This window comes from Neofelis nebulosa, chromosome 16, assembly GCF_028018385.1.
Source record: "Neofelis nebulosa isolate mNeoNeb1 chromosome 16, mNeoNeb1.pri, whole genome shotgun sequence".
Classification (NCBI taxonomy): domain Eukaryota; kingdom Metazoa; phylum Chordata; class Mammalia; order Carnivora; family Felidae; genus Neofelis; species Neofelis nebulosa.
In genome coordinates this window covers 4,763,093-4,791,049 of record NC_080797.1, presented here as the reverse complement: position 1 = coordinate 4,791,049, position 27,957 = coordinate 4,763,093, and the positions used below count along the sequence as shown (strand labels likewise).

At 42.0% G+C, this 27,957-nt stretch overlaps 1 protein-coding gene and 1 long non-coding RNA gene across 2 annotated transcripts in view; one reads left to right on the top strand and one right to left on the bottom strand.

The window, feature by feature from the left end:
• Positions 1-27,957, bottom strand: part of LOC131498415 (uncharacterized) — a 79,616-nt gene that overhangs the window by 2,494 nt on the left and 49,165 nt on the right. The window lies entirely within an intron of this gene.
• LOC131498414 (myosin-4) lies at positions 6-22,260 on the top strand. The gene is made up of 38 exons (XM_058705690.1): positions 6-247; positions 333-476; positions 809-965; positions 1,714-1,741; positions 1,831-1,945; positions 2,364-2,456; positions 2,611-2,674; positions 2,817-2,915; positions 3,037-3,140; positions 4,806-4,944; positions 5,580-5,698; positions 5,789-5,938; positions 6,055-6,225; positions 7,987-8,296; positions 9,131-9,201; positions 9,600-9,687; positions 9,803-9,920; positions 10,454-10,577; positions 10,669-10,805; positions 10,921-11,176; positions 11,868-12,110; positions 12,413-12,589; positions 12,794-12,939; positions 13,215-13,305; positions 13,391-13,780; positions 14,253-14,379; positions 14,946-15,064; positions 15,192-15,388; positions 16,614-16,797; positions 16,877-17,042; positions 17,144-17,268; positions 17,919-18,227; positions 18,781-18,984; positions 20,344-20,469; positions 20,557-20,727; positions 20,814-20,918; positions 21,023-21,118; positions 22,093-22,260. The coding sequence occupies exons 1-38, from the start codon at positions 44-46 to the stop codon at positions 22,243-22,245; spliced, it is 5,820 nt and encodes a 1,939-aa protein (XP_058561673.1). The 5' UTR covers positions 6-43; the 3' UTR covers positions 22,246-22,260.

Below are 27,957 nucleotides of genomic sequence, written 5' to 3'. Positions count from 1 at the left end.
TCTAGGTACACCTGTGCTGTGTTGCCGCCAATAACCCCCAGCCATGAGTTCCGACGCTGAGATGGCCGTTTTTGGGGAGGCAGCTCCGTACCTCCGAAAGTCTGAAAAGGAGCGCATTGAGGCCCAGAATAGGCCCTTCGATGCCAAGAATTCTGTCTTTGTGGTGGATGCTAAGGAATCCTACGTGAAAAGCACAGTCCAGAGCAGAGAAGGGGGGAAGGTGACAGTGAAGACTGACGCTGGGGCTGTAAGTAACACAAAGGGAGGTGGGCAAACATAACTGATGCTTTTCTGTTCCTCAGCTGATAAGCACCAGCTCCTTCTCTTAACAGACTGTCACAGTTAAGGAAGATCAAATCTTCTCCATGAACCCTCCCAAATACGACAAGATCGAGGACATGGCCATGATGACGCACCTGCACGAGCCCGCCGTGCTGTACAACCTCAAAGAGCGTTACGCAGCCTGGATGATCTACGTGAGCACCCCCTTCTTTTTCTTTTCACTTTCCACTAACTTCATGAACTATGTTAGCTAAACCCTATTAAAGACTTTATTTTTTGATTCGGTTATTATAATATTAAGACTAATCATCTGGTTACTGTTGTGAATTCTAATGTATTTGAAAATGTGCATGGGAAAAGCTACTTAATGCTGAATTAATTGGCAAACTGAAGCATCTTGTGTAGGGTGTGTGTGGGTGGGAGGCAGCCTTAGGAGAACCATCCTGGTGCTCTGGTCCCTCTCCCTTTGCACATCAAGCAGTATTTCCAAGGTGATTGCTAACTGAGCAAGCTTGTCATTTCCCAGACCTACTCGGGCCTCTTCTGTGTCACCGTCAACCCCTACAAGTGGCTGCCAGTGTACAACCCCGAGGTGGTGACCGCCTACCGAGGCAAGAAGCGCCAGGAGGCCCCGCCCCACATCTTCTCCATCTCCGACAACGCCTATCAGTTCATGCTGACAGGTGAGTCCATAATTACAATTTACGGAGTCATTTATAAAGCAAGTATATACTGATAACACAAAAGACGCAGAGGCAGTACTTTGAGAATAAAACGTTCAGCACAAACATAATAATAATGATAGTATGCTAATATGGCAAGTAGTATACTATAATAATAAAATTAGGAAATATACTTAGAATAAAATGGACCAGTTCCAAAAACATAGAGAATTTTGCTTATATTTCCATGGTAAAATCCATACTAATTAATGCTAATTTCAGCTCAAAATTAACCAAATGTAGGTACCATCTATGCATTTTAATCACAGCTAATGTGTCCTCTCTCCTAGAGAGTGAGCTTTGAAAGCTCATAGTGACAGGTCACCACAATCACGACACAAAACTTTGGATGGGACATTAAATAGCATGATGAGATTTTGCACTATGGACCAAGTGGCTAAATGGATAATGGAGCCAGTACTCATTGGATATTGATACATGACTCTCACAGACGTTTTGTTGAAATAGTGCATCACACGTTCTATGTCACACTAAAGGTCGCAGGAGTGCAACACACTGGCTAATTAACACATCTTTTTGCTACTTATTTTAAAAAGAATCTTGTGAAAAAAGCAAAGCACCAATCCATATAGTTATTTTTGCGTGTGTGAGTGGGGGGTTTTAAAAGGCAATTTTGAGTTTGCAAGCACTGTGTTAATCTATGTGCTAAGTGTATTTTTCAGCATTATCTCCTGTTTCTCTTTCACAGATCGTGAGAACCAGTCGATCCTGATTACGTATGTAGATTTCAGTGCCTTTCTTTCTGTTGGATTTTGGTCGCGGTAGTGGTTAGACTCTGACTTGTCCCTCCGTGTGGACTTGGCAGCGGCGAATCCGGGGCGGGCAAGACCGTGAACACCAAGCGTGTCATCCAGTACTTCGCAACCATCGCAATCACTGGAGAGAAGAAAAAAGAAGAACCTACTCCTGGCAAAATGCAGGTGGGTATGATACTCTTCCCAGGATGCAAGACATCAGAGGCTCTGAAAAATCTGACCAAGTCCTTTAGAGCCACGGCCACCAGTGTAGGTGACGCCCAAATGCGGAAAATAACTCTTGGGTGGGCTGTAAGAATGAGATGATTGATTGTTGCTGGGTGCGCCAGGTAGTAGTTCTCACAACCATTTATGAGGAGGAAAAACCAGGCATTGCGGAATACAGAAATCAAGGCCATGTCACTGGAGTACCTCCCTCCCCCACTTTGTCTTCCTTCTACTTGCTGCAGAAAGCCTCCCCAAAGTTACAGAGGTCTGCGAAGGGAGAAGGGGGCAGGACAGGAAGTCAATGGGAGGCTACCTCAGCAGACTGCAACTCATCTTCTCCGGGGTCTTTTTGTCCATCTTCCTCATTTCTCTTCAGGGAACCCTTGAAGATCAAATCATCAGCGCCAACCCCCTACTGGAGGCCTTTGGCAACGCCAAGACCGTGAGGAACGACAACTCCTCTCGCTTTGTGAGTCTCTTGCTCTTCCTTTTCACGTTAACATCAGCACTGACACTTCTGGACGTGTGGTGTCGACATCTTTACTGTCTGTTCGGTCCGTAGCTAAAGAAAACATTTGTCTGCCTTTGAATGTGTACAAAAAGTCTTCCTTTGCCTTTTTAAGGGAAAATTCATCAGGATCCATTTTGGTGCAACAGGCAAACTGGCTTCTGCAGATATTGAAACATGTAAGTTAATAAATATTAGGGATTAAAAATCTTTTTCTTTCAGGGAATATATTGAAAATCTTATTTGTGTTGGGTGAACTTTTCAAATGCTTAATTTTCCATTGTGTCTTTTCTTTTAAACGTGCTCGATCTGCTTTTCTAGATCTGCTAGAGAAGTCCCGAGTTACTTTCCAGCTAAAGGCTGAAAGAAGCTACCACATATTTTATCAAATCATGTCCAACAAGAAACCAGAGCTTATCGGTAAGAAGTATCTGTGATTTATTTCCACCGAGGAAGAATAAAAGCCCTTCTTCCTAATAGTCCCTCTAAAAAGTTTCTCATGACCAAAGTAATTCTGGCTTGTTCTTTTCCACGTGCACAGAAATGCTCCTGATCACCACCAACCCATACGACTTTGCCTTTGTCAGTCAAGGTGAAATCACAGTGCCCAGCATTGATGATCAGGAAGAGTTGATGGCCACAGATGTAAGTAATAGGTACAAAACAGGAAAAAGCAAATTCATCTTGCAGTATACGACACTCTCCTCTATAGAGTGAACAGCATTAGCAGAAAGACATTAGGGGCAATATTACCTTTCAGGCTTCCTTACCCTTGGAACAAAGTTATAGGATGTTTCAATGACCTCTACCATGTATCAGAAAACTTTAAAAGTCTGGAATAAACACCGAGCGTTAGGCATTTCTCAGCTGGTTTGCTCCTTTTTTCTTTTTTTCTCATTGGTCATTGGGGTCCATTTTTGTACTCCAATAGTGACATTTCTCCTATGTCACACCCTACAGCCAAGAGTCTTGGAAAAGGAGCTAAAAGATTTTTAACAGAACATGATATTTCCACAGTTCTTCTGTAACTGGATGTAAATACGAACTTTGTTTCAAATGTAACTCTGTGGGCCAATGGTATTCCCTTCTCCCCCCCAACTCCACCCCATGTAGCATTTGAAGAAATGGATTCTCTACCTCAAAAATTCGTTTTGGGACTCCATGAACGTTTAGTTTTGGGAACTATAGATTCTCTCTCCCTTCTCTTCTTTTTTTAAGGATCATTGCTCTTTTATTTTCTTTATACATATACTTCATACATATTTCAAGTTTTCTTTTGAATTTCTGAATAGTCAACCTTCAATTATTCTCAACTTTAAGACCAGTGGGAACACCCCAATATTCCCAAGACAAGATTGAGAGTTGCTTACAAGAATACTTTTTCTCTTAAAATATTACTTTCAAAAACTCAATGAACTATTTGTGTGCCTTTATCTGATAAATAACAGCTTTCACAAGCTTTAACCCATTATTATTCCTATGTCCAAAAGTGTTAGGAGTTGAGAGGTTAAAAAAAAAACAAAACTTAGTAGTCTTGCCCCAAGACTTCTGTAATATTAAGGTCGGGTCAGTGAGCTGGAAGTAAATTATCTGGAGAGTCTTAGGAGACACGAGTGTTATATAACCAAGCTCTCCCTGCTTTCTCAAAGCCTAACATGGGCAACTAAGAAGGTGATCAAAATCTGATAGAGAAAAAAGATACAACAATATTTCAATGAAAGCAGTTCTGTTCAGAAATGTGTCTTCCCTGCATGAGGAACAACCAGGTGAAGTTCCCTGCCAGGCATCTCACGGGACCTGATATCATAGAAGAACATGGGGAAAAACACAGGGCATGTGCTGTCCTCCTCATACCCTCTTTCCAACTTCACCTACCCTGTCCAGGAAGGCAGGCTAGGATTACATATTTGGCTGGGACAACACAGGAGGAAAAGGAGCAAACAGACTTGTGAGGCAAAGGGAACCCACAAGATAAGAAACACACGGGGCAAGGCTGGGGTCATGTGGAGAAATGGGAAGAGCGTTGGCCTTGGCATCCAAAGCCAAGGCTCTGAGTCCTGGCTAGGTGAGTGTGGACAAGTCGCGTAAGATCTTCCCTGTTCACCTGACTCCATGGGAAACTGATGCATACCTCTTGGTGCTGCTTTGTGGAACTAAGTGCTAAAGAACAGGAGTGCCTTTAGACAGCAAAGTGCTAGTCAAATGCAAAGGCAAGACAGGGTGAGAAGGTGGGGAGGCAGGCCCCTGTGTACTGAGGGCATCTGCCATGGTGATCATTGCGAGCCAAGTCAAATCCAACTCTTTCCACAGAGTGCTGTGGACATTCTGGGTTTCAGCACTGACGAAAAGGCTGCCATCTACAAGCTCACGGGCGCCGTGATGCATTACGGGAACATGAAGTTCAAGCAGAAGCAGCGTGAGGAGCAGGCCGAGCCTGATGGCACCGAAGGTACCTACAATCCCTGCTTGCTCACGTCGTTCAATTGAGATTATAGCTGACACCATCAGTTCCTCAAGGGCAAGGGCCCTGGGTTCACTTTCTTGACTTATCCGACAGTGGGGAAAACTAGAAGGGAACAGAAATGACACACACTGCATGTTTTACACAACTGAGATTTGTGGAGACGTGATTTCTGCCGATTCCATTTTTCACTGCCTTACTGTACACTAGTATTTACGATCTGATTAAAGCATTTTTCATCCCAGTCAATAATTTGTGTGCCCACATGCACTGGAGGAAAAAAAAAAAAACTGATCGGAATTTTCCTGTCACTACTCCTCTAGGTTAGAATTTCACAAATTATTTTTATCTGTGGTCTACTTTAGCTATGTTTTAAATATCACACAGAGCATCAATTCCCCAAGTTCCAAATTATCATCTCAAAAAAAATGACTAAAGTTAGTGTGAAAGTTGGCAATGCTTTTGAAGCAATATGAACAAATGGTTTTGCCACATTTGCACATATTACTCTTTGAGCAGAACTTTTTCTCTTTGTCGTTGTCCTTCACACCTTAAGCTGTGCACACTGTGGTTTTTTTGTTTTGTTTTGTTTTGTTTTTACCGTCCTCACCTGGTTCATGCAGTTGCTGACAAGGCAGCCTACCTCCAGAGTCTGAACTCTGCTGACCTGCTCAAAGCCCTCTGCTACCCCAGGGTCAAGGTTGGCAACGAGTATGTCACCAAAGGCCAGACTGTGCAGCAGGTAAGTGAACGGCCTCAATGAATCACACACATCCCCAGCCTTCTCAACATGTCTTTGGTAACGACAACAATCATTACTCTGTCCACGAAGGTATACAACGCAGTGGGCGCCCTGGCCAAGGCCATCTACGAGAAGATGTTCCTGTGGATGGTCACCCGCATCAACCAGCAGCTGGACACCAAGCAGCCCAGACAGTACTTCATCGGGGTCCTGGACATCGCCGGCTTTGAGATCTTTGATGTGAGTTGTTGGAGTAAGCGGCCCTGTTAAGGCCCCTCCGCTTCGTGTCTGCTCTGCCGAATTCCCCCTGGGTTTCCCAAACTCACTTGAGCTCTTTGGTGTTTGCAACGCCCTAGTTCAACAGCCTGGAGCAGCTGTGCATCAACTTCACCAACGAGAAGCTGCAACAGTTCTTCAACCACCACATGTTCGTGCTGGAGCAGGAGGAGTACAAGAAGGAGGGCATCGAGTGGACGTTCATCGACTTCGGGATGGACCTGGCTGCCTGCATCGAGCTCATCGAGAAGGTTCGTAGGACTTTTCAAGCCTTCGGTATGTGAAAAACAAACTGTCCACCTCCTCATGCTGAATGAACTGCAATCCCAATTCTCAAAGAACCAGCAGAGGTGTTTTATGACATTCCTGGGCACAGTGACCAGGTGTATGGTGCATCACAAGCGACATATTAAGGAGTAGTTTTTCACAGAAAAATGATTGCAATACATACACATCCACAGACACAAGGATTCACATTTCTCCCTCTTTTCACTTCCTTCTCCCTCACTTTTGTTCCTACATGATCTCTTGGGGATGGGTGACAGGAATGAAATCACAGCTAGTCCTATGAGTACGGTCATTGATCCTGGCTGTCCCATGATGGTGTGCCATGCATGAATCATCCTTCACGGGTATCAAGGCAGGATATGTCAAGGTGTCTTATAGGCTGGGAGGGCAGCTTTTCAGTTGTTGTAGTCAGTAAGACCATGTGGACTGCTGAATAAACAGCCTTACCTGGAAGGGGAGCCCTAAATTCCCCTTTATCAAAGAGGTGGGGGGGCGCCTGGGTGGCGCAGTCGGTTAAGCGTCCGACTTCAGCCAGGTCACGATCTCGCGGTCTGTGAGTTCGAGCCCCGCGTCAGGCTCTGGGCTGATGGCTCGGAGCCTGGAGCCTGTTTCCGGTTCTGTGTCTCCCTCTCTCTCTGCCCCTCCCCCGTTCATGCTATGTCTCTCTCTGTCCCAAAAATAAATAAAAAACGTTGAAAAAAAAAAAAAATTTAAAAAAAAAAAAAAAAAGAGGTGGGGCAATGATTCTATCGGTTGTGTGTATACTAAAACCCAACAAGCAATCATTAAGCACTTTCGAATGTGCACTGGGCACTCACCACATGCCTAGGGAAGCCCACACAGTACATGGTTACATGTGAACACTAGCCTGAGCAGACGAAAGGGAAAAGTAAGTACAACCGCCATCTATGACAACTTCACACACTCATGTCAAAATTCATCAAAATATGAAAGAGGAGGGGGTAATATCAGCCTGGGTCTACCCAATTAGAGGAAAATAACTTTAATTTGGTGATACAGTATCTCTGCTATTCACAAAAACTGTGTGGTACTCAGTTCATGGAACATCAAAATAGGTTTGGGGAGACAATTTGTGACTGAACATCATCAACATTGAGTTTTCTATCAGTCATTCATATCAAACTTGCCACTGAAAGGAGTCGATCTGCTTACAAAGCAAAACCTAATTATCGTCACTCAACTCCACAGAGTGCGGAACATAGCACAGAGTACAGAGAGTTCTAATGATACAACGTGAGATGCACTTTTCTCCTGGGAACAGACCATTTTTAATCATTAGCTTCAATTTCTCTTCTCTTCATACTTTTGTCATGTCTAGAGTTGAGGTGAAGGAAATTACACTGTCAGTAGGGAAAAAAGTATTTAGATAGATACATATATGGGATAAAGAATTCAGCTTTGAAATGGTAGTTACGGAATTTAATTTTATACTCTGAACATAAAGTTTGCCAAATGGCACAGATGGGCTTTTTTTTTTTTAATTGAGTCTTTCTAGCAAATATATTTCCCATATGTCCTTGATACAGGACTGTTTCACATTTCAGTAGCAGAGGAGAGGCAGCAAAGTAGAACCATGCCTACTGAATTTCTTATCACCCGAACTCTTATTCTGGAACATGTTCAGGTTTCCACCAAGTACATAAACTATTAGAGCACACTTTTCTGAGGGACTCATATTATCATCCCTTTTTTCCTACTCTCAGCCTATGGGTATCTTCTCCATCCTGGAGGAGGAGTGCATGTTCCCCAAGGCCACGGACACCTCCTTCAAGAACAAGCTGTACGAACAGCATCTTGGCAAGTCCAACAACTTCCAGAAGCCCAAGCCTGCCAAAGGCAAGGCCGAGGCCCACTTCTCACTGGTGCACTATGCCGGCACCGTGGACTACAACATTGCCGGCTGGCTGGACAAGAACAAGGACCCGCTGAACGAGACCGTGGTTGGGCTGTACCAGAAATCCGCAATGAAGACTCTGGCTCTCCTCTTTGCCGGGGGACAAAGTGCTGAAGCAGGTTGTTAATACCACTAATATGTTCCTAGAGTCACAAAACAAAAATATACTTTTTATCAGAGACTGATATAGTTATCTCAAAACCTAACATGAAAAGACTGGCCAATATGGACTTAATGATAGGAAGTATATTTAGTGAGTCTTATGATCATAGGCTTTCAGAGCTAAAATTGACACTATGGATCATTTTGTCCATGGCCTCATTTCACCCATGAGGAAACAGAGACTCAAAGGTTAAGTGACGTGCTCAAGATCATACAGCTTATTTCAATTATTTTGATAGTATCGGTTCCTTAAAGGATCCAGCTAAGCTGGAGATGAAGAAATCCTTTGTCAAGGCACTAGTGCTTAAGGAATGCAAGTTGTGTTCTCCTAAGTCCCCTAAGACCAGATGTGCAAGCAGAGGTAGAGAAACACAAGCAAACAGGAAGCAGGACTTGCCTGCAGGTTAGCAGAGGCTCACCTCCCTGGCACCATGCATGCAACTTTGCCTCTTCTCTGGGGGGTGTGCGCACTAAGGTGGCATTACTCCTCTGTCTTCTGGCACTCCCCCTCTGCTGATTTGGAGGAGAGGGGTCCTACCTCTTCCCCACATCTACCCTTTTCATCCACAGTTCTTTTATTGTTGCTGTTGTTGTTTTCCTGAATACCTATAATGTGAGCCAATGCATCTATTTCCCTAATCCAGAGCAGAAGGAGGAAAGATACAGAGGGAAGATGAGGGATGATACAAGTGAATGAGTGCACATTTAAATTCCAGAGGGAATCTTGGGAGTCCTTATACCTATGGATAGTACAAATTAAATAGTTTTAATTCTTCTATATTATTTTTCAGAAAGTGGCGGTGGAAAAAAAAGTGGCAAAAAGAAGGGTTCTTCTTTCCAGACAGTGTCAGCGCTTTTTAGGGTACAGTATATTCTTGAATGCCAAAAAAACTACTTCTGTGACAAATTATCGTAACTTAAAAAAACTTTTTTAAAAGAGATCTATAGTGAAACATAAAAAAGGTAATGTTGTACAAAGGAAAATGAAAAATGTGTTAGGAAAAATTGAACAAAAATAAAACCTGCAGTGTGAATTCAAACCTTACAATATATGAAACATCTCCCCTCAAAGCTCCAAATCTAAAAGATCTAGCGTTGAACAAATTTCACATGAAATCAAACCCTCTCTGGAAGCAACTACTGTAGTCAGTTACATTGACTTTATTCATGAAATGGAGCCCATTAACTACAGATCCTTGATAGGGAGTCTCACGTAAATGCAACAAAAAACGATTTTAAAACTTTCCCTATGGTTCTCAGGAGAATTTGAACAAGCTGATGACCAACCTGAGGAGCACTCACCCCCACTTTGTACGCTGCATCATCCCCAATGAAACCAAAACTCCCGGTAAGACTCTTCTGACATCCAAGTAAGACTCCAGTGTGACTTCACTATTCTATAGACATACAGACAACACATTTGTTTGCTTGTTTGTTTGTTTGTTTGTTTGTTTGTTTGTAAGGGGCCATGGAGCATGAACTTGTCCTGCACCAGCTGAGGTGTAACGGAGTGCTGGAAGGCATCCGCATCTGCAGGAAGGGATTCCCCAGCAGAATCCTTTATGCAGACTTCAAACAGAGGTTTGTGTCTCATTTTTTTCTCCCTTTCAATGTGCTAGTCCAGATCATTATTGCCATGCAATTCAAACATCTTTTAACTTTTCCCCGAAAACCGAAATTCTGGGGCGCCTGGGTGGCTCAGTCGGTTATGCATCTGACTCTTGGTTTTGGCTCAGGTCATGATCTCATAGTTTGTGGGATCAACCCCTGTGTCAGGGTCCATGCTGACAGTGCAGAGCCTGCTTGGGATTCTCTCTCCCCATCTCTCTCTGCCCCTCCCCTGCTCATGCTCGCTCTCTCTCTCTCTCTCTCTCTCAAAAGAAATAAATAAGCATTTTTTTAAAAAGAAAACTGAAATGCAATTATCAGAAAGAATGAAGCCTTGGTTTATATTATACTGTTTTTAAACATATTTTCCCAAGGTTTATCTAAAGCACTGCTTGATTATTTTAATGGATTTTTTTCCTCAAAACTCAGTCTATTATTTTTTCAGTGATAGTTACTATGAGTTTTGGTAAGAAAAACAAACTTTCATATTCTTTAAATTCTGATAGATACAAGGTTCTAAATGCAAGTGCTATCCCAGAGGGTCAGTTCATTGATAGTAAGAAGGCTTCTGAGAAACTTCTGGGGTCTATTGATATCGACCACACCCAGTACAAATTCGGTCATACCAAGGTACCAATCTACCTAAATCTCTATCATAATTTCATCACCTTGGGACTTTCTCTTGAGTGGAAATGACATATCTCGCTTGTTCTTTGGCCAGGTTTTCTTTAAAGCTGGCCTGTTGGGAACTCTAGAGGAGATGCGAGATGAAAAGCTGGCCCAACTCATCACACGCACCCAGGCTGTGTGCAGAGGGTACCTGATGAGAGTAGAATTCAAGAAGATGATGGAGAGGAGGTGAGGGACCTCGTTCTCCACATTTTCATAGTTGAATCCAATGCAGTCATTACTTCTGTTGAGTGCCAGTCACTGCCCACATTCTTCTTCATTTCCATATTTGTTCTTCCTACAGAGAGTCCATCTTCTGCATCCAGTACAACGTCCGCGCCTTCATGAACGTCAAGCACTGGCCCTGGATGAAGCTGTATTTCAAGATCAAGCCCCTCCTCAAGAGCGCCGAGACCGAGAAGGAGATGGCCACCATGAAGGAAGAATTTGAGAAGACCAAGGAAGAGCTGGCGAAGTCAGAGGCAAAAAGGAAAGAACTTGAGGAGAAGATGGTTGCTCTGATGCAAGAGAAAAATGACTTACAGCTTCAAGTTCAATCTGTGAGCATTAGTCCCTGCACAGCTCAGCCACTTCTTATCCTCCAAACGCTGTATAAGTAGATATGAAACATTTTTAGTTTAAGGTTTATAAATCAATGGTTTCCACTAAAATATGTGTTGTCACTGTTCATCTTTCAAAAATACTCAGACTCAGACCTGAAGAAGCAATAGACATGAAGTCACAAATTATGCTGCATATGTTCATATGCACATCCATACGTAGTATGGGAATCAGAGAGCAAAGTCATAAAGTTATCCAAAGATGTTTTCCTTCCTTTATAGAACCTTCTCTTAGATGAGACTGTTGTTTCCTTAGGGAATACATTGTGCATAAAATAGAAGTTATGCTGTTCTTACCAGGGTGAGGAAAAGGTTAAATTAATGAACCCCTCAAACCTGAGAAAACCAAGTCCAAGAATTAACAACTGCCTTCCAAAGCAGCACAAGTGCAGATTTGGCCAAAGGGCTAGTTTTCCCGATTTGGTCTTCCACACATGGATATCTGGAGGAAATTGTTACTATACTTAATCAGTGGATTAAAATTACTAACATTTTGTCTACTGGACTCTTAAAAGTTGGCATATGTATTGACCAAACTGGTTGAGTCACTAAAGTATCCACCTTTTAATAAATTATTGTGTCTTTGCAGATATAGCTTATACAAATGGAAGTGTTTAATTTCCCCCATTAGGAAGCAGATGGCTTGGCTGATGCAGAGGAAAGATGCGACCAGCTGATTAAAACCAAAATCCAGCTGGAGGCCAAGATCAAAGAGCTGACTGAGAGAGCTGAGGATGAGGAGGAGATCAACGCCGAGCTGACGGCCAAAAAGAGGAAACTGGAGGACGAGTGTTCAGAGCTCAAGAAAGACATCGATGACCTTGAGCTGACCCTGGCCAAGGTTGAAAAGGAGAAACATGCCACAGAGAACAAGGTACAATCATGATCCATTTTAGAGTGTTTAAAAGTGCTAGCTTATTACGGAAATACTTTAACTAAAAGTTTAATCTTAAAATCAATGAATATGAAAGAAAAGTACCATCATATATATGTCATCTTCACCATTTCTATCTAATTACCTTGACCCTTACCTCCCATATTTTTCAGCTATGGAGGCCTGGGTTAGCTTCTCGTCTCCATTTTCCATCTTAGGCTGACACTGTCCTAAGCTATTACCATGTTTTTTGTCAAGATGATGGGATGTCATTAACATTCTATAATCTGTTCAAATCTAAGGTGAAAAACCTCACAGAAGAGATGGCAGGCCTGGACGAAACCATCGCTAAGCTGACCAAGGAGAAGAAGGCCCTCCAGGAGGCCCACCAGCAGACCCTGGATGACCTACAGGCAGAAGAGGACAAGGTCAACACGCTGACCAAAGCTAAAACCAAGCTCGAGCAGCAAGTGGATGATGTAAGTGTGAAAAACACAGTATTTCCTCTTAAGATAAAACAAACAGTTGTGACATATGCCTTTCTCTGCGGGTTTGAAAATAATCATTAAAATTCCCATGCTATTTGGTGCATCTTTTAAAATTCTCCTGTGCATCTTTGGTGGCCAGTAACATATGGTTCAGTGCCTCAGGACTGAAATAAATAAAATACACTATAAATTTAGCTTGAAGGGTCTCTGGAACAAGAAAAGAAACTCCGCATGGACGTAGAAAGAGCCAAGAGGAAACTGGAGGGAGACCTAAAACTGGCCCAGGAGTCCACAATGGACGTCGAAAATGACAAACAGCAACTCGATGAAAAACTTAAAAAGTGAGCATGATATAGTTAAATTGTAATCTGCTTGTTGTCTGTCAATTCATGCCAAATATATGTTTTAAAGATCTCCAAAATATTACTTTGGAGTACACATAAAAAAACAAATAATGGCATCTTTGACTTTTTATTGAATGAAAATGGTACAGTATTGACTTGTAAAACGTGCACTACTCATGTCCTCAACACAGCAGCATAAAGATATTCTACCATATGTGGCAGAGAGGACTGGTAAGAGAACTGACAGAGCTTATTTGTTGCTCCTCTGACAGGAAAGAGTTTGAAATGAGCAATCTGCAAAGCAAGATTGAAGATGAGCAGGCCCTCGCCATGCAGCTACAGAAGAAGATCAAGGAGTTACAGGTGAGTCACAACCTCCACCTCGTCCGTGTATCACAGGAATCAAAACTGCCACGAGTTGCCATTAATGTTGGTGTGTCACCCTCAGGCCCGCATCGAGGAGCTGGAGGAGGAAATCGAGGCAGAGAGGGCCTCCCGGGCCAAAGCAGAGAAGCAGCGCTCAGACCTCTCCCGGGAACTGGAGGAGATCAGCGAGCGGCTGGAAGAAGCCGGCGGGGCCACTTCCGCCCAGATCGAGATGAACAAGAAGCGGGAGACCGAGTTCCAGAAGATGCGCAGGGACCTGGAGGAGGCCACCCTGCAGCACGAAGCCACGGCGGCCACCCTGAGGAAGAAGCACGCGGACAGCGTGGCCGAGCTGGGGGAGCAGATAGACAACCTACAGAGGGTCAAGCAGAAGCTGGAGAAGGAGAAGAGCGAGTTGAAGATGGAGATCGACGACCTGGCCAGTAACATGGAGACCGTCTCCAAGGCCAAGGTTTTTATCAACTTGTCTCCTTTTCATTTTATAGAGTTTACATATGACTATATCCAATCTAACTGTACGAACTTTCAATGTTATCTCATTTTACGTCTGTTAGGCATCACTCTATTGAAATGAATCACTTCAGTGTTCCTATCTTATTTGTAGAAACCACTTTAAATATTGTCACTATGACCACGAAAGAATGTAATTACAGGAAAAAAATTTTTCTCTAAAAACTATACTCTACAGGATACAGAATTTAAGTGATGCTCATATTTTCCAAAAGGAAATGACCTAATTTTCATAATCATATGTGTATTCATTTAGCCCAAATTATGTGCCTCTACATCCAAGGCACCAGGCAGGGCTTTGGAGTAGATAGAAAAGTACATAAAACTCAGCTCCTTTCCACAAGTAGTTCTTTCCAAATCCAGACTCACAAATAAAAGTATCTGCTCTTCCCGTTGCCTACTTCCCACCACAGGGAAACCTCGAGAAAATGTGCCACACACTGGAGGACCAGCTCAGTGAAGTGAAAACGAAGGAAGAAGAGCAACAGCGCCTCATCAACGAGCTGTCGGCCCAGAAGGCGCGCCTACACACAGAGTCAGGTCAGCAGGTGCACGGCCGATGCGCACAGAGGCCAAGAATGGAAGGCGGGCCTCCACTTGTGAGCGCCCACCGGATGCCCATCACTTCTCAGGCCACATGTGTCCAGTATCACTGATTTGTCATTCCTTCTCCTTTTTACTGGGAGATTGTAAAAAGTATGGTTCTAAGCTATAACTGGAAGAAAATTAAGCCCTGGACTGAGATATTTGCTGTCGTGGCATTACTAAAAAAAAATAATAATCTATTCATATATACATATATACATATATACATATATATACACACATATATACACATATATATACACATATATATGTGTGTATATATATATGTGTGTATATATATATGTGTGTGTGTGTGTGTGTATATATATATATATATATATCTCCATCCTGAAATATCAAAGAAAGCTCACATTTAAAAAAAAGAAATAACACCTCAACCATATCAAAGTTCTTGAGTTATTCTTTTCATCATGGAATAAGAGTTCTGATGTTACAGCAGTCTGTAAACTAGTTGGCACCTAGAAAACAGAACTAAAGCTCTCATGTTTTGTCTTTCCCAGGTGAATTTTCACGACAGCTGGATGAGAAAGAGGCTCTGGTGTCTCAGCTATCACGAGGCAAACAAGCATTTACACAACAGATTGAGGAGTTAAGGAGGCAGCTGGAAGAGGAGTCTAAGGTGAGAATTTTCCAGCTGAGATTTCCAATCCCTCGAACTTTGCAGCATGACATACAACTGAGCTTCACTTAGAGAATATCAATGATCAGAACATAAACTTACAATGCACATTTTCTGGTTGGTTCAGGCCAAGAATGCGCTGGCCCACGCCCTGCAATCAGCCCGCCATGACTGTGACCTGCTGCGGGAACAGTATGAGGAGGAGCAGGAAGCCAAGGCTGAACTGCAGAGGTCAATGTCCAAGGCCAACAGCGAGGTGGCCCAGTGGAGGACCAAATACGAGACAGACGCCATCCAGCGCACAGAGGAGCTGGAGGAGGCCAAGTACGGGGTCTTAGTGATGGGGACAGAAAGAGAAGTTTAAAAACAGTGAAGATAAAATAATGAAAGAAACAATATTCCAGACATGAAGATAGGTGAAAAATACCAGCCTATCTGATTACAGAGTGGTGGAAACCACCATTTTCTCTTTATAAACTGGTACATGTCCATTGAAGAAAGGGCCAAGACCACAGCCTTCCCCACAATCTCGTTTACTACAAAAATATCTTAAATTTCTTTCTAACAAAATGAACCAAAAATTATCAGCATATCCTTTACGAACTGAGTAGAATTTCCTTCAAATAAGAAAAAATGGAGACACTGAGGCTGTCTGATACATTATTATGAATATTATAATTAGCAATAATCAGTTTATCCCTACCTGGAGTATTTAGAAGTTCAGAATGAGACTATCATACTCTGTCATTATTTAACAACCAGTATCAATAAACTTATTCATTAATTATGTACAGTTTTAATGGAATAAAACTCATGGGAGTTACACATGGAAAGGCAATAATCATTATGTTCCCAGTGAAGGAAACTTCTCTATATTGGATATAGCTTGGTAGTTGTTAGAATTAAGCAGAATGAAGGGGTTTGGCAAGCATTTCCAGAGGGAGCACTCCAGATAAGAGCATGGGCTGGGGGAGGTTGTGAGTTAAGGGGGCTGGTGAAGGAAGGTATTTGGGGAAAATGTGATTATGGAATAATATTTATTGTCTGGGGCTTCAGACCCAGAACATTAGTCATTAATCATATGCCCTCAGACATGTCACTTTGGGCCCCAGTTTCATCCATAAAGAGGACCATGTTAACACATGTTTTACGATGCTATTCAGCACTAGCATCTTTGAAGACATGCCTCCTGTTCACGGCCGTCACTTCGTCACCCTCTCACACCCTCACCTTGCTCACTCAGCTGAAGCGCTTACTCATTCTTCATCTCTCTCCCACACGCACACACACATTACCATCACCATGCACACAAAAAGGCCTGGCTCAGGAGTATGTTTGGCAACCCCAGAGATAAAGAGCAGACTTCACTAGGGAGAATTAAAGAGACAAAATGGGTACTGAGAAGACATTTTAGGAAACCTTAACAATTTGTGGACACAGGAGCAAAAAATTCTTGGGGAAAACATGCTTTCCTAGTCAGCAGCTTTATTAAGTTCACTGTGGTGGCTTCAACTCTGCTCTTGGTCACCCGCACTGACCAACGTTTCAGGAAGAAGCTGGCCCAGCGGCTGCAGGATGCGGAGGAACAGGTGGAGGCCGTGAATTCCAAATGTGCCTCTCTGGAAAAGACAAAGCAGCGGCTCCAGAACGAAGTGGAGGACCTCATGATCGACGTGGAGAGAACAAACGCGGCCTGTGCGGCCCTGGACAAGAAGCAGAGGAACTTCGACAAGGTAGCCCACAATGACCAGCTTCTTGGGGGAAAGTGGCCTGACTCTTGATTACAGAGGCTTAGTTCTGATGTACTTCCAGGTCCTGGCAGAGTGGAAACAGAAGTATGAGGAGACTCAGGCTGAACTTGAGGCCTCCCAGAAGGAGTCCCGCTCTCTCAGCACTGAGCTGTTCAAGGTCAAGAATGCCTACGAGGAATCCCTGGATCACCTGGAAACCCTGAGGCGAGAGAACAAGAACTTGCAGCGTGAGTCTTTGTAGTAATTCTCCTTCCAAAATGGCAGGGAGGCATCTTTTCAAGTTTTCATTTTTCTCAACTGAATTTGGTGTTTTACTATGAACCTACAGAGGAGATTTCTGACCTGACGGAGCAGATTGCAGAGGGGGGGAAGCATATCCATGAATTGGAGAAAGTAAAGAAACAAATAGATCAAGAGAAGAGTGAACTACAGGCTGCCCTGGAAGAAGCAGAGGTACATGTTTCGTTTGCTCACTTATGCCTTATAAATAAATGGAAAAATTAATAGCAACTGAGATCTGTCATGTGGTAAAGCTGCAGGGGATAACTCCTTAATTCAGTGAGAAATACTGAATTTCCTTGGGAATGCAGAACAGGCTAAATTAAGATGTATGAAAGTTTGTGCATTTTTTAACGCCTTCAAGAAATCATCATAATGTGCAGAACAAACAACAACAAGCTCTTCAGGTATCAATTGGGAAACATCATCAAAAAGACGTGACACCCACTGACCTCCCCTGTCCTTGGAATGTGGGTTCTGCTTGCCTTTCCTGCTCCCAGGGGCTGCTCCACAAACAGCCTTGAGACAGTGGTGTGGTGTTGAGAACACCTAGACAGTACACGTGACTAAATCCACTGATGGCCTCTTTGTAAACTTTTAAAATTTTGTGGGCAGAAGCACGATTCATTCTGCTTCCTGCCATTCAAGACAAGCCTCTTACCCAAGTCACTTTGCTATTATTAAATAGCCACTACCAAGCTGGAGTGGCCTGCCTCTTTCTTTGGTCTCTCCCTGCCCTCCTAAGGGCCAGTTGCAGATTATACCTGGGAAGATCCTGAGGGGGTTGAGAACCAAGAGTAACCTAGATGTTGCTTTTTAAAAAGGGATCTCTTGAGCACGAAGAAGGCAAAATCCTTCGCATCCAGCTAGAGTTAAACCAGGTGAAATCTGAGATTGATCGGAAAATTGCTGAGAAAGATGAAGAAATCGATCAGCTAAAGAGGAACCATCTCAGAGTGGTGGAGTCAATGCAGAGCACCCTGGATGCTGAGATCAGGAGCAGGAACGATGCCCTGCGGATCAAGAAGAAGATGGAGGGAGACCTCAATGAAATGGAAATCCAGCTGAACCACGCCAACCGCCAGACTGCAGACGCAATAAAGAATCTTAGAAACACACAAGGAATACTGAAGGTACACTGGGATAAACACACATGGTGTCATGCAGTCAAGGTGTAACTGTGCAATTTATATGCCGTAAACCTAAATAATATGGTAATCAGTTGAAAATTTACACTGCTGAAAAATACACAGCTGAAAAATAGCTTGTTTCTGGAAAAGTCAAAGAAAAGTTCACTTTGTCAGCTGAAGACACTGCACAAATCACTTTATAGGAACCTCATTTGTATAATGTATATAAGTATATACACATATTTTTAAAATACATATATCTACACTTGTTTAATATATGTAAAACAACATCATTAGACTAGCTCATCTCTGAGGATGCTTTCTTGATCCAAAATTTTGTAGCTTTGGCCATGGTATTTTTTTATGATTCACAATCTAAAATATAACATCATGTTCTTTTGAGTAGATCTGCTACCCTAGGCTACAGAGAATGTCATTAAAGGGACTTTCTCATTTTTTCTCTCTAAGTTATTGAGAACAAGATGTGTCGATGACCCGAAATTTGTATTCACTTTCATTGGAACATGAGTAAGAGTCTTTGCCTCTTTCTGTGCAGGACACTCAGCTACATCTGGATGATGCCGTCAGAGGCCAGGAGGACCTGAAGGAGCAGCTGGCCATGGTGGAGCGCAGGGCCAACCTGCTGCAGGCTGAGATCGAGGAGCTGCGGGCATCCCTGGAGCAGACGGAGAGGAGCAGGAGGGTGGCCGAGCAGGAGCTCCTGGATGCCAGTGAGCGTGTGCAACTCCTGCACACCCAGGTGAGGTTCAGGACTATGGCTGAGCAAAGGCACTTCCTGAAGTTGAAGACAATCTGAGGGGATAAGCTTGTTTTTAAGTAAGGAGTAACCCTGGCCAGGGTCCTTCGTGAAGTTCTGGAGAATGCACATTACTAAGACATACTGGGAAGGGGGGGGGCGGGCCTAGCCAGCTCACAAGTGTATTTGTAGGCTGCCATAATCATGCTGATTAGAAAAAATTTAGGGTTCTAGAAACTTTCGTAAGGAAAGCACAAAAGGCGACCTGCTAATAACCATACATATGACATTAGTGGCCATCTTGTCTTTTGCAACTCTAAGCTGCAAATAGATAAGCAAATAAAATAGAGGAGAAAGAATAAGCCACCAAGTAATTTTGTGTGTCCCGGACACACATAAAAGCTAACTACATGAAATATAAAAAGAAGCTCTTAAGTTCAAATTCACAGAGGCCATCATTACTGCTAGTCAGCATTTGTTGTTTATAATGGATGTGCTAAATAAATGGTGGTAGAGCCTCATGATGGCTAATAAGGAGCCATTACAGTATGCATTTACTGCTATGGAAAGATGTTCACAATATACTAAGTGAAAACAGCAACTTAAACATAATATATAAAGCATGATCATTTTTGTAAAAAATATATAGGATAAACAAAAGTATTATCAATGCTTATCTCTGGGTAGGGAGAGTATAACAATTATTCTTTACCTCTTATTTTGCTAATTTATATGTTCTTTTTTGTAATAAACATATATTACTACATACTTTTTAAAAACTGCAATATAAGTAAATAGCCATCATGGAAACGTTAAAATCACGTAGGACAAATAATTTTAAATTCAAATTAAAATGCAGTGTTTTTCATACTCATGCTTAGTATCCTTGAGTTGATTAAATACGTTTAAATACCATCAAGTTTTCCAAAACATAACAGATCCTTTGTTCATTTTTGTACCAATAATGATGCTATTTATGTACTTTAAATATGAAGCCAACCACATGTGAATAAACAACTAAAAATCAATAATCCATTTTCCATGAGCCACAGCACTTTACATTTTTTTTCCTGGCTCACAGTTGTGCTTCATGCTTACAGGCAGCCAATGGTAATTGTTGAACATCTTTGGCATCAAAAATCAAATTTTACCTTAGAATTTAAGAAAATATTCATTAACAGAAGTATGGGTGAATAAGAAGAGAAGGCATAACTTAGAGTCAACTTTTCATTTGATTTTTATGCTGAAATTTTCTTGGATCACTAATTTTTGCCTGTATACACTAATAAAAATGATAGTATAAACAGAATATAATTAAATGTGCTTCCCCCCCCCCTCCTTTTTCTTATTCATTTGAAACAGAACACCAGCCTGATCAACACCAAGAAGAAGCTGGAGACAGACATCTCCCAGATCCAGGGAGAGATGGAAGACATTGTCCAGGAAGCCCGCAACGCAGAAGAGAAGGCCAAGAAGGCCATCACGGATGTGAGCAGAGGGCAACACGGTGGTGCTCAAACTTGAATCCTGATGCGCCAGCCCAGCTCTCAACCGGTTTTGTTTCACTGCTAACAGGCGGCCATGATGGCCGAGGAGCTGAAGAAGGAGCAGGACACCAGCGCCCACCTGGAGCGGATGAAGAAGAACCTGGAGCAGACGGTGAAGGACCTTCAGCACCGTCTGGACGAGGCTGAGCAGCTGGCCCTGAAGGGCGGGAAGAAGCAGATCCAGAAACTGGAGGCCAGGGTGGGTGTCCATCAGTTCATTCAGTTCCTGACCTGTTCGTGCAGCCAGTTACAGCCAAATTGCTAAACACCTTTTTTCTCTTCCAGGTGAGGGAGCTTGAAAATGAAGTAGAAACTGAACAGAAGCGCAATGTGGAGGCTGTCAAGGGTCTCCGCAAACATGAGAGAAGAGTAAAGGAACTCACTTACCAGGTGACCTGCCTTTCCATATTTCTCAGGCCCACTTGCTTTCAAGAAAGTGAAAATAATGCGTTGTTTTCAAATAACAACACTATTTGCTGCCTCTTACATTTCAGACGGAGGAGGACCGCAAGAATGTTCTCAGGCTGCAGGACTTGGTGGACAAATTACAAACCAAAGTTAAAGCTTACAAGAGACAAGCTGAAGAGGCCGTGAGTATCTGCGTAATGAGACAGAAAAGTCCAGAGCAGGTCCAGGTTTTGGGGAGTCTGAAGTTTATAGAATTTAAGAGTCTTTCTTTAAGGCAAAGAATATAAAATCAGGTCTGAAAATGAGTATTTGGAATGAAAATAAATTTACCACTAATTACTGGAGCCTTAGATTCAGGTTCATTTCTTCTGAGACCTCTTTAAGCAATTTTCCAGACATGTTAGTATAGAAATGCTTCTTGGTTACAACCTACTTCCCTATCTAGAACACTCTGCCACTCCCAGAAATCTCCAGCACTCACAGGGTCTGTGCAAATGAGGGCTCTGAAGTCTAAGCTCTGCTGAACAAACTTCACAATAAATCCATCAGAACATTTCCTTTTCATTTGGCTGCTTTCTCATCTTGTTATCTTTCTCCTCTTGTTAAATTCAGAAACTTCCCTTAAGATTCTCTGCACCCAATAGTACCACTGTGTCTACTTTTTTTTTTAATTTATTTATTTATTATGAGAAAGAGAGCACAAGCAGCAGAGGGGGCAGAGAGAGAGAGAATCCCAAGCACACAGGGCTCAATCCCACCAACTGTGAGATCATGACCTGAGCCAATATCAAGAGTCGGATGTTTAACAGATTGAGCTGCCCAGATGCCCCGACTGTGCCTACTTTTTCAAGTTTGTCTCATAGAATCAGATTCCCGCTACTTTCATCTCCTTGTTGACATTATAGCATCTTAAGTTTTCCAGGACACTCTTTCCAGTGAAAAAGCCCAAGCAGGGGGTTTGTTAAGCCCACTCATTCACAGAGGCGAGCATGTGGGATGCCCTACCCCCAGATAAGTACATGACCAAACAATAGAACCTTTTGTTTTCTCACTTATGAAGCAAATCCATCAGTAGCTGCTTCTAGAAGTAAAGAAGGCAATGAGAATCCGAAAATGTCAAACTTTCTTGTTCTCTCAAATGCATTTCTTTTCTCAGGAGGAACAATCCAATGTCAACCTCTCCAAATTCCGCAAGCTCCAGCACGAGCTGGAGGAGGCCGAGGAACGCGCTGACATTGCAGAGTCCCAGGTCAACAAGCTGCGGGTGAAGAGCCGAGAGGTCCACACAAAAATCATAAGTGAAGAGTAATTCATTCTTACGCTGGAAGGTGACCAAAGAAATGCGCAAAATGTGAAGTTCTTTGTCACTGTAGCATTAAGGCAATAAAATCTGCAGAGAATTTTGCAATCTAAAAATATATGTCTCTGTTAATCACAAGTTCTGTAGAACTATCAGAACTAATTCATTTATTCTACATTTGTTAAGCGCGTACTGGGCAATCAAAGATGATGACAAAAATGAGTGTGGTCAGTGAACCAACTTGAATAGAAGGCAAATGAAATGCAGTTCCCCGAAAGGATACAAAGGTGCTCAGTGCACCCTCAAAACCATTCACCCAATTTTACTAACTACCAAGTATGTGTCTGTACAGAAATGGGCACCACGGATATCACAAATGTCCCCCCCCCCCCTTGCAGGAGATCAAGCCAGTAGGACAACAACAATTAACACAGCTCTTAAAAGATGAGTAGATGGTTATCGGGTGAAAGAGAAATGGAGCTGGTCATTCTAAGAAGAGAAAATGAGCATGACATTTCAGAGTGGTTTAAGCATAGGCTCCATGAGCAAGGCCCTCAGTCAGCAAGGCCTGACTATGAAGGGACCTGACTCGTGTGGTGCTGACGAATCAGGATATGCATCAACCTGGAGAAGTTTCATGAGGAGGAGAGTTGACACATTTCCGGTGAGGATGGAGTAGGAGAGGAAAGACCAGAGCCTGGAGAGACTGTTGAGGCTGCTGAAATGGTCCAGATTAGAGATGACAGGGATGGAAATGAACAAAAATGCAGAGTGCAAGCAGGCCTCCAATACTGGTCTAAAGAAAGGGCCGGAAGAGCAGTGAAGAAGTAACACAGTTTCATGGCATTCAAAACTCCCAGCTACTCTGTGATTACAGATTCTATTTCTTTTTAGGGGAGATTCTCTTCCTCTGAACCCCTCCAAGAAAACGGACAGAACTTCTTAGATAAATCCTCCTATTGACCTAATTTCTACATACAATTCTGCTTACCAAACCCAAAGAGCCTGATTTTTCTCAGTACCATGCATATCTTAAGGAAGAATCAGAAAGGGAATTTCCTATTAATATCAAAAAGAATGTGACTGAAATATACCATAGCCATTGCCAGAGTGGTCTTTTCTTTGATACTTTTTTAAAGCTCGCAATTTGGCTTCACTGTAGAGCTATTTTAAAAAATAAGACAGTAGTGCTCACTTCGGCAGCACATATACTAAAAAATAAGATAGTAGAATCCCAATTTATTCATTTACAGTGGTGGATATCCCTTTCTAATGAGGCGGCTGCTTCAAGGAATCTCCTTCCCCAGTGTGGGAATCCTAATTAGTAATGAAAAGACTGCTTGCTTCATAAGAAGAGGATTTAAGAGCGGTGAAAAATAATTAATAAGGAATATTTGACTTAGGCCATGATGAAGACTAATGAAATAACCTGCCTAAGGTAGGCAGACATTTATTAGCAAATTTTAATTAAACTCTGTAGAGTTAACCTATTGACCTCAAAAGCCCAGGGCAATTGCTTTATTATTCTGTCTCCTAACTATTTAAATAATTGCTCATGTAGAGAATTGGGAGTGGATTTCATTATATATGGGTCAATTATCCTGGGGTCTCTGATTAAAACAGCAAGGATTTAAGAGTCACAGATACTCTGGTTAATATTCTTCCTCATCTTCCTCACAGATTAGATATTTACAGGCTAATTTCCTTATCTCTCACAACAAAAGCACACATGAAAATCCAGAAATGCTTATAACACCCTTGTCTTTCCTTTAAATGAAATGAGGGACCATTGAGACTTGGGAACTGTTCATAACCTACTGATGTCGGATTTGAGGACCCAAATGGGATGCATGCAGTGGGGAGGCAGGAGACCATCTCCGAGAACAACTCTGAATTAGGAACAAGGGAGGTAGTTTACGTCAACTCCTCCCTGATGGCAACACTAAGACTTCCTGTGATGGGGAGAAACAGACTGGAAGAAGATTATGGACTGCCACACGGGGCAACTGTCAGGTAACCTAACGGGTTAGATAAACCCACTTCAAGCGCATAAGCGGTTAACTAGACAGACATAGCCATGCCCTAGCATTTTTGGTATCCAGCCAGGAATCATTACACTAAAAAAATCTCAGAATCTATAACAAGGCCAGATTCTTTCCTTCTCTATCTTCCGAGGACTTAAAGACCATGGTTACTTAAAGCAAATACTGGTACCACTGACATACTGATACTCGAAAATACCATGAAACCTTTTTTCCAACTCCATTCATAACCACACAGATAGCAAGAACAGAAGAAATCTCATGATCCCTCTCCATTACCTCCCCTTCTCTTTCATATCTAAATCTCCCACTGTGAGACTGAAATCTTCAGCATCCCAAAAGATATGGACTTTTCTAACCTCCTATTACATTGGAAATGCACTAATCTCCACTAACACCTCAGCTGGAATTACTGGCTAATCAACTAAGAAAGCATCTAGAGAAAAAAGTGTCTTGAAACGTGCCTGAAGGGAGAGAAAGGGGGAGACTTTAAAAATGTCTCTACAAAAACCATTTGCCCAAAACTTAGGGCTGCCCCTGGGGATCAGGATGCCTGGCACCCTCCTCGTGCGTCTATGGATTATGTGAACCCCCCCCCCCACATCAGGACTCTGGTATAGCCTGAATCAGAACCATCTGGAGGGCACCCTAAACACCCAGATTAAGGATCCCCACCTCCTGAGCTTCTAACTCATTAGGTCAAAGGTGGGGCCCAATAATTTGCATTTTTACCAAGTTTCCAGGTGATGCTGATGTGGCTAGTCCAGGATAATAGTCTGAAAACCACAGCTCTACATTATCACCAAAATTTTCCAAAAAGGAAATTATACATGATATCTATAGTCCTGCATTTATACCTATAAATTCAGTCAAACCTCTCTGAGCCTCAGTTTCTTCATCTGTAAAATGAAAACACTGAGCTAAATAATCACTAAAATCCAATCGAAATGCCTTAGAGTCAAAGCTGGACAGCACCGTCAGTAATAATGGTACAATCATGGAGTGCCTAGGTGGCTCAGTCGGTTAAGCGTCTGACTTCGGCGCAGGCCATGATCTCACAGTTCGTGAATTCGAGCCCCGCATCTATATCCGTACTGACAGCTCAGAGCCTGGGGCCTGCTTCAGATTCTGTGTGTGTGTCTCTCTCTCTGCCCCTCCCCTGCTCATGCTCTGTCTCCCAAAAATAAACATTGAGATTTTTTCTAAAAAATCATGATATAATCACAGTACATTTGTGGGACTCTGATTTATTTGCAAAATGCTTCCACATACACTTTGTCAGTTACTGGATACTCACGACTATGTGAGACAGACTCCTTTTGGAGACGGAGGTACAAAGAGAATCATGGTTTGTCAAAAGTTGTATAACTAATATATGATAAAGCCAGACTGAGATCTTCTAGCTCTTCATCCTGGGAAGTAATGCACGGCCCCGGACTTTCACCCTAGCTGATCAAGGGAAGATTCTGAGGACCGTCTCTGCCTAGAAACAAGGTCAGTAATCCGTCATTTCACTGGAGGAGAGAAGGCTCTCTGCTCTTTACCTGGACATCCACATAGCTTGCTCCTTCACAGCTTCAGGATTCTGGATTATTACACCTTAATCCAGAGGCCTTCCTTGGCTACTCAGTATCAAAAGGCAACCCTTTTTCCCCTCTCCTGCCAATTACACCTCTTATCCCCTTGATTTACTTTAAATCTGTCCATGCAACCACTTGACTATCTGACCACTTGACTCTACTAAAATATAAGCTCCACATGGGCAGGATGTTTGTTCACTGTTCAGTGTCCAATGAGTAGAATACTGCCTGCCATGTAACAAGTGCTCAAGAAATATTTGTGGGACACATAATAATTTAATAAGAACTTAATCTGTGACACACACTGGGCTAGGTATTTTATATATACCATCCAAAAAAAAAAAAAATCCTAAAGCAAAGGATACTTTAATGCCTTTTTCTCAGTAATTGATTTTTTAAAAATCAGTAAGGATTTCCAGGATTTCTGTTTCCAGGAAAATGGAGTTGACCTAATTTCCCTATTCCTCCCACTAAGTACAACTAAAACCCCTGGACATTATATATCAAACTAACATAAAAGATTCTGAGTGGTGGAGAGAAGATGGACCAGGTAAGTTCCCTGCTTCATATGCCCGGGACTCGGAGTTGAAAAAGAAGACAACACAAACACCGATGGGTGCAGACAAAAAGCCCCATAAAAAGCCTACTCTCTCCAGCCAAAGGACAAAATATGGACAGCCTACTAGCAAGGCTGGTTTAACATTCGAAGCCCATCATACTCACAGAATAAAAGTGAACATTATCTGATCATCTCAATGCATCACAGATGTGGTACAAGAATTTCATAATATCCAGCACATATTCATGATTAAAAATAGAAAAACTCTCAGAAAACTAGCAATAAAAGAGGACTTTTTCAACCTACATAACAGGCACCTATCAAAAAAAAAAAAAAAAAAACAGCATAGCTAAAATATTATGTTTCATGATGAAACAGTGAAGACTCCCTACCTAAGACTGGTCTAGCTAACCCTGTGGAGGTCCTAGTCAATGAAGTAAGACAAGAAAATACAAGACACAGATATTGAAAAAAGAAAAAAAGGAGTAAAACTGTCCTTATTTGCAGATGACAAAATCATATGAATAATTAAATAAGTCTATAATAACAACTTAATCCAAGAAGTAAATTGAGCATGTGTCAAATTGTAAGGTCAGTATATAAAAATAACCTTTATTTTTATATTAACAGCAAACAATTGGAAAGTGAAATACTAAAAATGAATAGCATTTACAATAGCATCAAATAAATCACATAATATTTTAGGAATAAACTTAATTAAAAACTTGGGGGGAGTGGTGGCACCTGAGTGGCCACCTGGTTAAGCATCCCACTTTGGCTCAGGTCATGATCTCACAGTTCATGAGTTGAAGCCCCGCACTGGGCTCTGTGCTGACAGCTCAGAGCCTGAAGCCTGCTTCGGATTCTGTGTCTCCCTCTCTCTCTGCCCCTTCCTCACTTACTCTCTGTCTCTCCCTCTCTCTCTCAAAAATAAACATTAAAAAATTTTTTAATTTTTTAACCTCTATACTATAAACTATAAATCATTGCTGAAAGTAAAGATCTAAATAAATTATATACTTGTGTGTGTGTGTGTGTGTGTGTGTGTGTGTGTGTGTATACATGGAAAGAGAAGAATAGAGATCTTGAAAAGAAATCCACCATATATATACATATGTATATGTATATATAGACAAGTATAGACTATAGATACATAAATCTATCTATATATATATATATACTATACACACACACACACACACAATCAAATGACTTTTTACTAAGATGCAAATGCAATTTAATATAGAAAGGAAAGTCTTTTCAAGAAATGATACTGGATCAATTAGATATCTGTATAAAAAAAGTATCTCATACAATATGCAATAATTAACTCAACATGGAAAACAAATCTACATGCAAATCCTAAAATTATAAATCTTCTAAAAGAAAATGTAGGAAAATATCTTTGTGATCTTGAGCAAAAATTCTTAAGCAGAACATAAGAAGTACTAAATAAAGAGAAAAAAAGATAAACTGTCCTCTTCAAAATCAAAAGTACTGCTCACTAAGATACTGTTGAGAACGCAAAACGGTAAATCAC